General features: G+C 44.1%; 1 protein-coding gene across 7 annotated transcripts in view; it reads right to left on the minus strand.

Moving 5' to 3' along the window:
• Window positions 1-5,662: 5,662 nt before the first annotated feature.
• Window positions 5,663-13,828, minus strand: part of ABI2 (abl interactor 2) — a 119,470-nt gene continuing 111,304 nt past the window's right edge. For all 7 annotated transcript variants that reach the window (XM_039494324.1, XM_039494323.1, XM_039494325.1 and 4 more), the window contains one exon: window positions 5,663-11,545. In XM_039494324.1, the coding sequence (XP_039350258.1) occupies window positions 11,370-11,545 (176 nt within the window). In that variant the 3' untranslated portion in view covers window positions 5,663-11,369. The remainder of the gene's footprint in view (window positions 11,546-13,828) is intronic.

Raw genomic sequence — 13,828 nt, forward strand, 5'->3', positions numbered from 1 at the left:
ACTCCAAAACACAGAGTTGGCCCATCCCAGTGCTCACCTGGGAGAAAGTTATCCTGGTGCTGCTTCTCCTTGGTAGCACCTGTGGCCATCCAGCTAAAGGGGCATTTCTGCCTCTGCCTCTGCCTCAATTGCAGCAGGAGCCATAGTTAGTCCTGTGGTATATTTTGCTGGGACTCAGTTACTTTAGAAAGACAGACGAGGCTTAATTTCATAGACTGTCAATTAACTACAAAAAGTACTTTTAACATGGAGTTGATCACCTCTGAATAAAGATCCTAACAGTTATTGTGGGTGTGATTGAAATGCAGGTGTTTTCAAATAGCTTAGTGTGGAAGTACACTTTCCAGGCTGAGTTTACATGTAAATTGGAGGAATAGCTGACGTGTTTTGCTGATGTCCTCTAGCAAGATGCCCTTTACCATGAAAGTGGAGAGCATTGATCATCCAGACACAAGCGCTGTGTCCTTGGTAATGCTTTGCTTGTAAAACACTGTTGTTTTGCCACAGATGGACATTTGAGCTCTGAATGTAGCAAATATGTCACTTACTGCACTGAATATGTGCAGGTCTGCAAAGCTAGAGAGCACCTCCATAATGGGGGGAGGGGTAGCTCAGTGGTTTGAGCATTGGCCTGCTAAACCCAGGGTTGTGAGCTCAATCCTTGAGGGGGCCATTTAGGGATTTGGGGATTGGTCCTGCTGTGAGGAGGGGGTTGGACTAGATAACCTCCTGAGGTCCCTGCCAACCCTAATAATCTATGAATGTGCCCAGAGAGAACGATCACTGTTGGTAGTGCAGCACAGAAAAAAGCAGACTGTCCCCTAGGTTCAGAACAGAGAGAGAGGAATCTAAACAATTCCCAGCCAAGTATAGTTTTGAAATTGCTTTAGTGTCTAGTGCTTGGATCTTTTGCATTGCACAGTAAAGCTCTTTTCATCTTTAACCTCAGTGCCCAGGGGTTAAATTAAATCCAAGTACAGTTAGCCTCAGTCTGGGTTGAAACTATTTTCTTCCATCAGAAGAGAAGTGAAAGTGCAGGTTCAGCACTAGAAGGAAAAACTGATTTTTCCACTTGTTACAGAAAACTGTGAAGAGCCCTATTACGTTAGCGGGCGACAAGATGAAATTGTTTTTCATGCAGCTGAAGTGGACGCTATCTTGTTAGGTTTTTTTATGCAGCCCTAACATACAGGAATCTAAATGACTATTGCGTGATACAACCACTCCATCCAGAATAACTCCACTGAAATCAATGCCGTTGCTCTGGATTTGCAGTGGAGTGACTCAGAACAGAATGTTTTGTATTGTTGGCTCTTGTTCAGACAGACATTAATTCAGGGAAGTCTTAGGGCCCGTGCTATACAGGAGGTCCGACTAGCTGATCACCATGGTATGTTCCATGGTAGATGAGTATCAGATTTTATAGAGCGGAGGTCTGTTGGTCCTTGATGGAGCAAAACTCCCATTTGAGCTGGAGTTCTGCATGAAATTGGCCATAATATGTTCCAGTCTATCTGTTAGCGCTACTGAAAACTAAATCCAAGAACACTTGTTTATAAATTTGCACCGAGGTTGTTGCAACTCACTCTCTAAATCTTTTTTGCAACTTCACAAATGTCCAGCATGCAGGTTTTCGTTTTCCATAAAACTAAATTTGCTGAAATCTCAACTATTCAAAGTTTTGATACTATGAACTCTAATTCAACAGCCAGCCATAACCTGAGATAAAGACCCAAATAATCTGTTCATTTTTTTCTTCTTTGAAGGGTACATGTTAGTAATTTAGGTGTTCCTCTACTGTTACTAACAGTCTAGCATATTAACATTGACGTGATTTTAAATATTTTACATTGCTTTTTATTTTAGGGATGGGGCGCAATTTCCTTCAGGCTGGACAGTGAAAATAGTCTTCTATGCTTCTCTTTAGACTCGTTTTCAGTTCCTGGTTCTCTCAAATTAGGAGGATGCTGTAGAGCAGATGGGTGGCAAACACTTCAGGGGAAATGTTATTTCTGGTTCCTTTGAAATGTTTGAGCCCTGAAGGTTCCTGTCTGTAAAGCTTTTATTTATAACATCAGCATTTTTGCTGTAAAGTGATTTGCCATTTCCCTTTCAAGTCTCTTCATTTTGGGGGGAAGAAAACAGCAAAGCATTCCAGTAACAAGTTACGTGGTGCTGAGAGCAAAGGGTTCTGCTGATTGTTACATCTTGTGAATTACAATCTTAGTTAAGCTTTGAAGAGAGAAATAAGTACTGCAACTACATTTATTCCTTGTATATTTAAATAAAACACCACAGAGAATGGAGCCAGTAATGGTCCACCTGGATTCACATAGGACCTAATTCTGGGGTTGGAGGTGGAGTGAATGGATGCTGTGGGTGTTTAGCACCTATCAGGCCTGTGTATGGTGCTTGAGGCTGGGCAGAAAGACTGTCAATTACCCAAACCCACACTCCCGCCTTGCTTTGAGGTACCATCATAACTAATGAACGACTTGCAAATAGTGTTCCTGAAATAAGGAACGACTAGTATCAAATTTAAACCTCCTTTTTGGGACTACAACCTCAGCTGCACGGTGGATGCAACAGTGCTTCTGCCTGGTGTTTTAAGTCCTGACTGTACTTTCAGAAGGCATGAGAATTGTCTCTTATCCACTACTGCCCTAGCTGCACTTCTTTGTGATTACGCTGCTGCCTACCAAAGATGTAGCCGTTATCTGCTTTCTTGGTTCTTGAGAATGAGCATGTCGAAGTTGGGGGGCAGCTAAATTAAAGAGGACAGCAGGTGCCAATGGACAGCATGAAGAGCTAAGGCGGGTGTTTTGCAAGAGGTGGCAGGCTTGGGACCCTGTGGAGTAGATGCTGTTGCACATTTGTAGTATAATTATCTAGACCAGTGGTTTTCAACCTTTCTTCATTTGCGGACCCCTGAAAAACTTCAAATGTAGGTGCGAACCTCTCTGGAAATTCAGCCTCTGGTCCATGTGCCCCTGCCATAGACGTCAGACTGGAAACTGACAGAAAAGAATTCAATCGATGTTGCATGTGCGAGGCGCAGCATTTGACACAGCGTGAGAAAGGGCGCAAAACTGGGGGCTTCAACACTTCTGGAGTGTGACTGTAGGGGAGGTATGGGGTTGGTTTTCCTGTCTGCTGCTTCATAAGTTGGAACTAACTCTTGTCTGTTGAACTGCCACGGAACAAGCATTAACTGGAACATCACCGCTTGTTTCGTGGCTTACACTAACTGGTAGCAGCCATTGATGGTGTCCTTTATAATAGTGGAGATGCACATGTAAGAAGATATCATTAAATGATTTGTCTGTGCAGCAAGCGTGTGCTGTAAATACATTCATATGTTTACTGCTTTAAAAAAAATTGCACATTTTATCTTTGAATGGGACTGCTCCCCCTCCCCTCTCTCAAAACAAGGCTCGTTTAAACTCTTGACAATTTCAGGCTGGGGGGAGCTTTGCCATGTTATAAATATATATAAATATATGTATAAATATACTTTTTTAAGCATGGGAGAGGACAAAAGAAATACTGCATTATAAAGTACCCACTATAGCTCATTATACAATAGAATATGCACAATTCAATAAAGATGTAGTTAAATTTAATGCTTTCTGTTTTATTTTCCCTGTCTTGCCATTTTATTTTTAATGAGATTATCACGTGCCTTGCTGGAGTGAAGGCTTTCATGGGACTAGCAGGTTCTGGGAGTGTAAACTAAATCCTCTGGTTTGTTCTGAAACTAAGTAAGGCCCAAAACAGGTTCATTCTTGTCAGCTTCCTAGAAATGTTATGTAACCGTATCATTCCTTACTAGAAATACATTGGAATAATACTGCACTACGAGAGAATGCCCCTATTAATAAAGCAGCTGGATTCATGTTGAAGCTCAGATTGAGCATTACATGTTTCACAGCCTGATACGAATGAGGTTGAGGTTTCCTGCAATCCACCCTTTTTGCTTCAGGCATGTTTCTGCACCTGTGCCCTGCTCCAAGCCTTGCCTGGCTTGTGAAGCGAGAACCTGGCTCTAGCATAGTGGTCCCCAGCTGGTTACACGGGAAGGCCACTAACACAACCTGGTGTGGGCTAAACAGATTCAAAGTATTTAATAAGATTTTAAAGTCACCTGTATTGATTTAAAGTTCAGCTTGTTCTGTATTTTGACAGGTTATTTCTATGTACAGTATAATGTATTTACACACTTTACTAAACTAAAACGATGTAAATATGACAACATACTAATGAATAGGCAGTTAGCATATTGTGTTGAAGCAGGCTCAGGGCCTTATGCTCTGGTGGGCATTATGTTAGGCACCCTGCTGTAACAGAACCAAATGGATGGAGTGCAAGGGCTTGTCCACACTGCACTGTGGGGTGAACTGCACAGAGCACCACATTGTTACACGCTGTCGGCCTCGAGCAAGGCGGCCTAGTGGCTGGTGATGTAGTCCTGTTTGAAAGACAAGTATTCTTCATGCAAACTAGGTGCCGTTTGGGTTGGGGCTGCAAGGCTGGTGGTTAAGAAAGATGCTCTGCCCCCTGCATTCAATGCAGAGTGGAATTGCTGTTCCTCTAACGCCACTAAGAGGTAAGGTTTTTTTTTTTACATCCCAGCTCTGGCCTACCCCTGCTGCATCAGCGAGAGAACCTCATGCCACCATCCCCTTCCGTTCCTTTTACATGCTGCTCCAAAGAACAGAGGCAGTAAGGCTATTGGGTTTGCTTGATCTAGGTTCGTCTGTGCCCCCCCAGTCGTAAATGCCAGACACGGACGGGTTTGTGCCGGCTTTCATAAGCAATAGCTGTAGCGCTATCCCCTCCTCTTAGCTGGAGGAACATAAGACTTCCTGTTGCGAGCACAGTTGTTTCTGTTCCACATCTGTTCTGTTCTCAGATGAGGGTTAGACCTGAGCTATGACCACTGCGGACTGGGGCCTAGCAACAGTGTTTTAATCCAGGGCAAGGGTTGGGGGAAGAACTTGGATCACCAACTATTTCTGGAAGTCCAGGCCCAAAGACTGATGCTGCCTTTGTGCAAAAGGGATTTGGGCGGCAGTGGCACTACCACCACCCTACAGAGCAGAACTGATTTGATTTTACCCACCTCCATGAACCACTGAGATGCAAGGCTGGAAATAAAATCCACAGCATTAGTCAAACCTTAGAAATCATTAACACCCAGTAGATTACATGCTGTATGCATCTGTCTTAGTTAATGATGCAGTGGGGACAGCTCTGATCTCTCACAGTATGGCCACCTGACAGCCGGCTGGTAGCTGTGTGACAGATTATTAAATGCCCATTATTAGCTGGACAGCAGTTGTGATTAACCCATGAAGTGTTACAGAAGCAGTATATTCACAGGACACTTTGATATGTGCTTTGTTTGTTTTTATTCAGGACTTGTAACAAGAGGGTTTAGTACACAGCAACAGTTAATTCCAAATACAATTAAAAAATTTAAAAAATTAATGTTCCCCAATCAGTGGAAGGGGGTTTGAATGGCGCACACCCACTAACCATTTTCTGGTGGCATGCAACTCCCCTGAGTCCTGTATGTTTACTTACCACCCTCAAGAGCAAAGTGGAGGCTCTGAATAAATCAGCCACGTAAGGTCCCAGAGCCAAAAATTATTAGACTGAGCCAAATTGGGTGTTTTTTATTTTTTGAAGAAAAATTTACAGGAACAAGAGGACACTTGACAGTGAGGTTTTTCCAGAGCATTCATAGCAACCACATGTCAACACAAGTTGCAAAAGACACTTTTCAAAGATGAAAATAAGCACTTGTTCGTTATGAAAATCTCAGATGATGTCAGTGCTTAACCTTGCTAAAGAGAAACTCATTTGTACACTGCTCTGTTTTTCCACATTTTCCAGTGGTAGAATTTATCAATAAAAACACACAAATGCACTGCTCCCATCTCAGCGAAGTCCTGTAGTAGCCAGGCAGCAGGAGGTGGGTTGAAAGGCTACCTCTTAACAGGCTGCCACCCCGGCTTTAGCAAACACCCTGTTGTGACATGGCAGGGTTGTGCCTTAACAAGGCACCTGTGCTAATAGTCTCCTGTACCCTTAAAGAGAAAAATCCACTTTCAGCTGGGGAAGTTGCATGTAACATGTTGATTTCAAACTAAAGTGGCAGTGGAGCATTCTCTGAATTGTTCTCAAAACCTGGCTTCATCGATTTAGCTTTCAAGTATCTTCCCAAAGATGGTGACAGGGCCATGCTATTATTTTTGAAGTTTCAAAATACAGAACTAGGACCATGGAACTAGAGAGTGAGTTCAGCTACTGTCTATTAAAGCACTACCCAGAAAAATGTAATTACAGCTAAGTCAGCATTATGCTGCAGGGTGTGGGAAATTAGTAATTTATGTGATAAATACAGTAAGTTCTAAAAAAAAAAACCTGATTCCGCTCACTCTCTCCTACTCAGAATTTGGTTTTGGCTGGGCCCAAAGAGGCATTACACAAAATTACCCCATTTGGCAAATGCAGCATCTGTGCACTTTCCACTGTACTCTGCCTAGGGCTCGTGTTTTCAAAAACCGCCCCTAGCACTGCTCACTCCAGGCGGAAACCTGCTACTAGGGTCCCCCTGTGTTCACCGGGCTTGACTTTTCACAGCTTGGACCACAATCACTGAGCACAATAGCGCAGAGCCCTAAGTAATTTATACAGTGCCCCACTTTCCCAGCCCCCATCAGATTATGCGTTAACATGAGGGCAGAGGGCTAAGACTGGGAAAAACAAGGAACATGCCTAGTCCCCACTGGCAGGCAGCAGAAAAGCCCCCAAGGCGTGTGCTCAGAGCATGTTACCTAACAGCATAGCTTGGGGACAATGATGGACTCAGGGTTTATTTTACCTCATTGCGAAAGCCGTTTCCTCCCTTCCCCCCCACCCCCAGGGAGCACTGGTGCTGCTGGCAGAGGGTGCGTGGGGCTGGGAGCCTCCCTCCCTGAACAAATCGTGCTGTGTGAAGAGCATCAGTCTCTCCCCTCACCCCGGCTATGAGACAGGCAGTGTGGCCTTTGAGCCTGCTTCACCCCCATCGCAGGCTGTCCGTGTTGGGCTTTTCCTGCTACTATGACTCCCTTATGAACAGCAAACATGAGTTTGGTTAGCAACTATTCCCATTTCCCTGTTCAGAGCAGATCTCAGCCTGGCAATAATGAGGGGCTACATTGAGGGGCACTTCCCGGCTCAGGGGAAGTAATCAATGGCTGGGGGGGAATATAAGACCTACACAGGAGAGAGGCAGTAGCCTTCTGTCCCACACCCCTCTTCTGTTTGACAACTGCAGGGGTGGGGTGATGCAGCCCTCCATTGGTTAAGCAACTCAATCATTAGTTCTTATGAGAACCTCCCCAAAGGGCATTGATTTGTAGTTGCAATCTCCTGCTCGTGACATCATACTTTGTAATTCTCCAGAATATGCAGCAGCACTTGACAGCAAATCACCCCCCCATCCCTGAAAATGACTGTGTGAAATGGCACTGAAAATTATCTCCCCCCTGTTGCTTTACTGAGACAGCAGCAAAGCTTCAGACTAGCTTCTCCATGCCCTGCCTCTGAGCAGCAGGACAAGAAAACATGGAGAAGCACAACTTATATAGGCTCTTCTGAGGCACTTGTCACCATAGCATCGGAGGAGCTTAGAACCACTGTTTTTCTGTGCACCCCACCTCTAAGGACAGTGGCTGTGAGCACCAATGAGGGAAGCAAAAACACCTAGTGGCTTTATGTAAGCAGAAACATATTCACAGAAACAGGACCCAAAGCCCCCACCCTCCCCCTGACACAGGTACCAGACCAACTCTCAGTACTGTAGCTTTAGCCAGACTGGCACTTTGTGCACAACTTGTGTAGCTTTGTGCTGGAAGAAGGAAATGTTTTTGTTCTTTGAGGGAGTAGCGCTTCCTCGTTGCACAGCACCATTTCTTCACCAACGAACCCTTTGTCAACAGTGCCAGAAGCAATGGGGGAGTGGCTCTTCCCCCCACTGGTTGTGGATGGAAAAAAGGTGGAGGGTTAGAGGGAGGGAGAATTACGATTTAGAGCCTGCTTTGGGCTAGTCTGCTGTGTCCTTTTCTCCTTACGCCCCGCCTCCAGTGACAGGAAAACACTGAGTAATCTACAGCATGTAACTCTTAACACCTTCATTTTACCTTTGGCAGCAGGACTCTGTACAAAGAAGTTCTGCATCTATTTGAATAGCAAGTTTTGCCAATCCCCCACCCCTTTTTGAAGCAACCATTTAAATAAAAGGGGAAAGGAGAGTTGGGGGAGGGGGGTATAAATGACAGAACTGGAACCACCCCCCTCACTGACGTTAATAGCATGCAGTCTATGTAACAGTACATACAAAATCTGATTACTTTGGGCCTGGTCTATGCTCATTACATAGCATCATCCCTGGACAATCTACAGAATTCAAAACCTGTACAAAATAAAAAAGATGCATAAAACCCATCAAGTGTTTTTTACAACATTAGTACTGCATAAAAAAGCATCAAACCAGCAGGAGGTGACCTAGAAACTCCCTCCACAGCAGCTCTGCAGGATGAATCACCTCGTAAGTGGCATGTGGTCAGCAGGGGGCAGACAAAACACAAGCCCACTTTGGCAAGGAGCTGCCTGCACCATGTTATCTGCTGGCGAGGGATCAGGACCTTCTGGACCCTACAACTCCTCTGAGCTCGCCACACCAGACGTCTTTCTAATGGAAACAGCTAGTTTAAGGAATATTGATTCTGTGCCCAGTCTATGGCACAAGCATATCCAGGTCAGGGACACCACTTACCACACCGATGTCTCAGACTCAGAAAAAGCACATCTGCTCTGTAGAGTAGATGGGACCATAACCAAGCCCTCTGAGGAGTGGGTGGGGGGGTCCCCATTAACACTACACAATGCAGCCGTGCTTTAGCCATTTTGTGAGCAGATGGGCTCCCCTGGTACTTGCAGTGCAGACATGCCCTTAGGGCTCGTTTACATGACAAAATGGCCCAGAATAGCTCTTGTACTTTAAATTCACATCCTACTTCATTTCATAGCTTTCTGTGTCGCCAAACCTTAGAAACTAACAGTAGCCCCAGCTTGGTGTATGGTAACTGCCTAGCTCTGTCTCACCCCAACACCCCTACAACGACACTGGGCAATGTCTGTTTTCATCGGTTTTGCTACTAGGAGACAAAAAACCCAAAAGGGATCTTTTTGGTCGGTGTCACCTAATTCAGCAAGAATGACCTTGCAATTGCCACCTTCCAGAAGGGCAGCAAGGAGTGAGGGGGGAGCAGTGAGATGAGCCTTGTCAGATGCAGTGTGGCAGGGCTTGATAGCTACAGCTCAATGAAACTATTTTTGCAGCAGACGGATAGAAGGGGTAACTGAGTGGAGAAGCTTCCTGACAAGGACATGACAGCAGCTAGGCTCCAGTGCCAGCTATGAACAAGTATTGAGAGGCAGAAAAGCTCCAAGGAGACTTCATATCCAGAGGATAAGGAAGAAATGCACACTTTGTCCATGCTTTTCCCTTTTCTGCCCCCTCAGATTGACGCATCAGCTTAGCAAAGGTCCCATCTAGCCAAAGTGTCCCTGCTTGCTCTAAATGCACATCTCTGGCAAGATATTGCACGAGATACTGAGTTATGAGATAGTGAAAATGTGTACAGTCAAGCCAAGGAAGGAAAACCAGCCTCCAGTTAGTTGTCTCTACTACTCTCCCTGCAATACTCCATTGTACACACATGCCTTGGCAGACTGCTGCAGCATTATCTAGACTTGAATCAGCTACTGTTGGTACTGGCTGGAATTTCACCTTGGCTCAAATAAAGACAGTTCAGGAAGAAACATGGCTCCCTATTATGGGAGATCAGACTAAATGTACATAGGCTGCCCTCCTCCAGAAGGTGGCCTACAACAGCAGGTCAATCAGTTTGCTGTGTTAATGAACTACGTTAACACTCCTCTTTTGTTTGCAGTTCTTCATAAACTGGCACAGATGACTGTTCTGAGTTGTTTACGCTCATCTGTGAAGCCAACTCCAGTGGTGGCATTTTCATCTGAGACTATTAAAAAGCAACCTACAAATGTATGCAAAACCTTTATAGTGTGAGAGTCACACCTGGCTCGGTATAGCTATGAAAGGTATTTACTATTTTATAAACATTGGAAGGGGCAGGGAAAAGAGCTAAAACAACAACCAGTTTGTGTGTAGCTTTCCATGGAAAACCAACACATATGGCAGCCCTTTTTACTTCCACTGAGAAGAGATTTTGGTAATACACCTGAAGAAGACAACTGCTCTTTGTCCTGCCTCTGCCCAGGGCGGTCACAGCATATACTCAGATCCAGAACCAAAGTACAAAAGAGCCAATTTACAAGACCTGATTGGCTTTTAAAATTACACTGTGCGTAATACTGACATTTGGGATGAATAATCTGTCTCGTGCAAGCATGCACGAATAGATTCAAACCTTAACTCCTAGAGTTAGCCTCAGACTCCCTAGGAACCTATAAACTTAATTTCCCCCATCACCACCACACACTGCATTTGTGTTCAGCTTAACCCCTCCACACCAGCAGGCTGGGAGCTCATGCCAAAAGGGATAACTTTCTACACCAGTGCATAACACAGAGCTAACCTGGGGCAGGCAAAGGACTAAGATTACACAATGGTGAGGTCTTCTGTGATGCATCCATCTCAATTATCTAAACTGAAAGGTAAGTGAACCCAAGCCAGCTCTGTGAGCCCCCACATCAGTCTACACGCGCAGAGCAGTTGCAGAAGTGTTTATGTTAAAGATGTAACGAACCATCTGGAAGTCAGATACAGTAACTGCTTTGTGTATGAATCCAAATGTTAGCTAGCACACAAGTGTCTTTCCAGCTGCATGTGAGTGTAGAAAAAGGGAGGGATTTCCACTGGCCAGTTACATTAACCCCTTTGCACTGGCATCCAGGATGTCACGGTGCCAGGCACTAATGCCAGAGGTAATATCACAGGGGCATACAGTATTCCTGAGAAGGATCCCAGATCACGCTTGAATCAGTCTGAATTTCAGTCAAGTATCAGCTACTCAACAAGTTCGTTACATCTCCACTATCTACATCTGAACGGGTCGGCTTAGTCAACGTTGGGCACAGCCACTGCTGGCAGCTGGAAGAGCCATTTGTTCAAACAACTCAAATCGCTATTGTTGTATAATGAAAAAAAAGCAGAAAACAAGAGTGGTGCTGTTACAATTATCCTTCATTCAGTTCACTTGGGTGGGCCCTGGTGGAGAGCTGAGGAGTCCGGACAGTTCCTGTGGAGCAAGGTGCAGCTCTGCACCCTGTGGTCTTCACTCAGAGTAGTGCATGATGGACTCCACATAGTTCCCTGGGAAGAGCCCCGTCACTCCATTCATGACACCCTCATACCACCCATCATCGTTCTTCTTAATGACGTAAATGATGGCACCTTCCTGAAACGAGAGCTCATCCTCCTTGTCTTTTGTGTAGTCATAAATCGCCACCACTAGGAAAGGGAGGAGAGAGAGAAAAAATAAACATTGAATAAAGGAAGGTACTGGTGGAAGAAGGAGAAAATGCAACTACAGTGGCCACAGTGTGCAGCACTCTTGTGTTTAAGGCAATCTGGCAAAACTACTGCCCCCACCCATCTGCAGTACCCCAGAATTTGCTCCCCACCCACCTCAGATCCCTTCCAAACTTCCCAACTGATGCTGGGCTTTTTTCTAATCTTATTGATTGAACTCCGGCTGTTCTCATCATTTATATAAGAACTCAATGCTTTCTTGAATGCTGATCTTCCAGATCCATCACGATGGATAAACAGAGTAGGATTAGACAAAGTTTGGTTTGGCTCCACACTGGCGCAGATACAGCTCCCTAAATGCAAAGCTACTAACACTACCAAGTGCTACTAACCTAATGCCAATTTTTATAGATTAGCAAAACGCAAACTAATGACCTGTCCAAACACAGGCTGGAAAAAGGAACAAAGAGCACTGTCATGAAGTCTGGAAGGGGAAAGGATTCCGGGAGCAATTCTCAACTGCAGTAGGAAAAGAACATAGGGGAAGCAGGAGCTCTGGGTTTCCATGTAACTGCAGTAGGAAAAGAACATAGGGGAAGCAGGAGCTCTGGGTTTCCATGTAACCTCAATCCCAAATATACCACAGTCTGGGAATGCACAGGTGCAGCCCCAGCTCTGGGACTCATAGTGCCAAGATAAATTATCGAGAGAGTGGGGGTCTGCTAAAGTAAATCTAATCAGATGACCCTTTAAAGGAAAATTTAGGGTAGATATTAGAAAAACTTCTTGAAGGATTAAGCTGTGGAATAATTTTCTTAGGGAAATGATGGAAGCCAAATCACTTGGGTCAAACTACTGGGAAATATTAAGCAGCGGACTTTCCTGTACTGGAAAGCGAGAGGGTGACCCAATAGATTTTTTCCATTTTTTCCTACCAGAAAGCAAGTTATACATGCCAAAATCTCAATACTGCTTTAGCAAATTGCATCAATCATCACTTTAAGCAGCTGGTACTGGCACACCTAGCACAGACCTTGAAACAAAATGCCTTTTGCACAGATCTCCTGACTCTTCACACTAGCGAATTAACAGAAGTTATCTGACCCAAATCCAGTGGGGAAATAACTAACAGCATGAGTTCAGGAGTCAAGTGCCCTGAAGTACTGCAAAATTCATGATGATTTTGCAAACAGAAGATGAAGCTTTTCATTGAAGGAAGTCACAGAGAAGTTCAGTACAAATGTCTGCTATAGATACTGGCTGATAAGCAGAATTCATAACCACAGTGCAATGGAGAGTCAAAATAGCTACCTGATAAACACTGTTACTATGTGCAACTTTGACCTGTACAATTATGTCATTTGTACAAAGTGCATTAAAAAAAAGCATGCATTATAGGCTCTTCGTAAATTAACGCATTCTAACCAGTTTTCGATGTACCATTCTGAGGGACTAAAACATGAATGATTAAATGAATATATGTTTATTGTATTTCTTTTTGATCTTGGAAATTTAGCATTGAAAACCATATTTAGTTAATCGGGATACTCTTGGTTGTGTGATACAATCCTCGCAAATTCCTATTTAAAAATGCATTAAAGTTCCTAGTGGATCTGTTGATCCTAATTTTAAAGTGTTTTTCTCTTAATTAAAATGTTCCTGCCCTATCTAGTATTCAGGAGAGAAAGAAGTTTAAGAGAAAAATGTCTTAACTGAGGACCAATAATCCTTCTGTTTAGATGGTACCTTCTGATTCCCTACTTTCTTCATGCGTCAGTTTGCACCGTTCCCTTCTGATAATTTGGAATATATTCAGCGTTTCTAGTTTACTAACATACATTTCCTCGTCATTCCATGATGAATGAATGGAAGTCTGGCTGCTTGATTCTCTTATAAAAAGACTTTTTTATATAAAGAAAAAACTAAATCTGCATTATAGATCTCTTCTTGTAATCTTATAGACTAACAGACGTTTTGCAGCATGAGCTTTCGTGGGTGAATACCCACTTCTTCGGATGCAAGCAGTGGCCACTGCTTGCATCCGAAGAAGTTGGTATTCACCCACGAAAGCTCATGCTGCAAAACGTCTGTTAGTCTATAAGGTGCCACAGGATTCTTTGCTGCTTCTACAGAACCAGACTAACACGGCTACCCCTCTGATACTTGGAATCTGTTCCTTCCGTGAATTACTTTTGCACTGGGACCATTTCCTCATTCTCACAGAATGCTTAATCCTTCTGTCTGCAGTCACACCACTTCAAG

This window comes from Mauremys reevesii, linkage group 11 (assembly GCF_016161935.1).
Source record: "Mauremys reevesii isolate NIE-2019 linkage group 11, ASM1616193v1, whole genome shotgun sequence".
Classification (NCBI taxonomy): domain Eukaryota; kingdom Metazoa; phylum Chordata; order Testudines; family Geoemydidae; genus Mauremys; species Mauremys reevesii.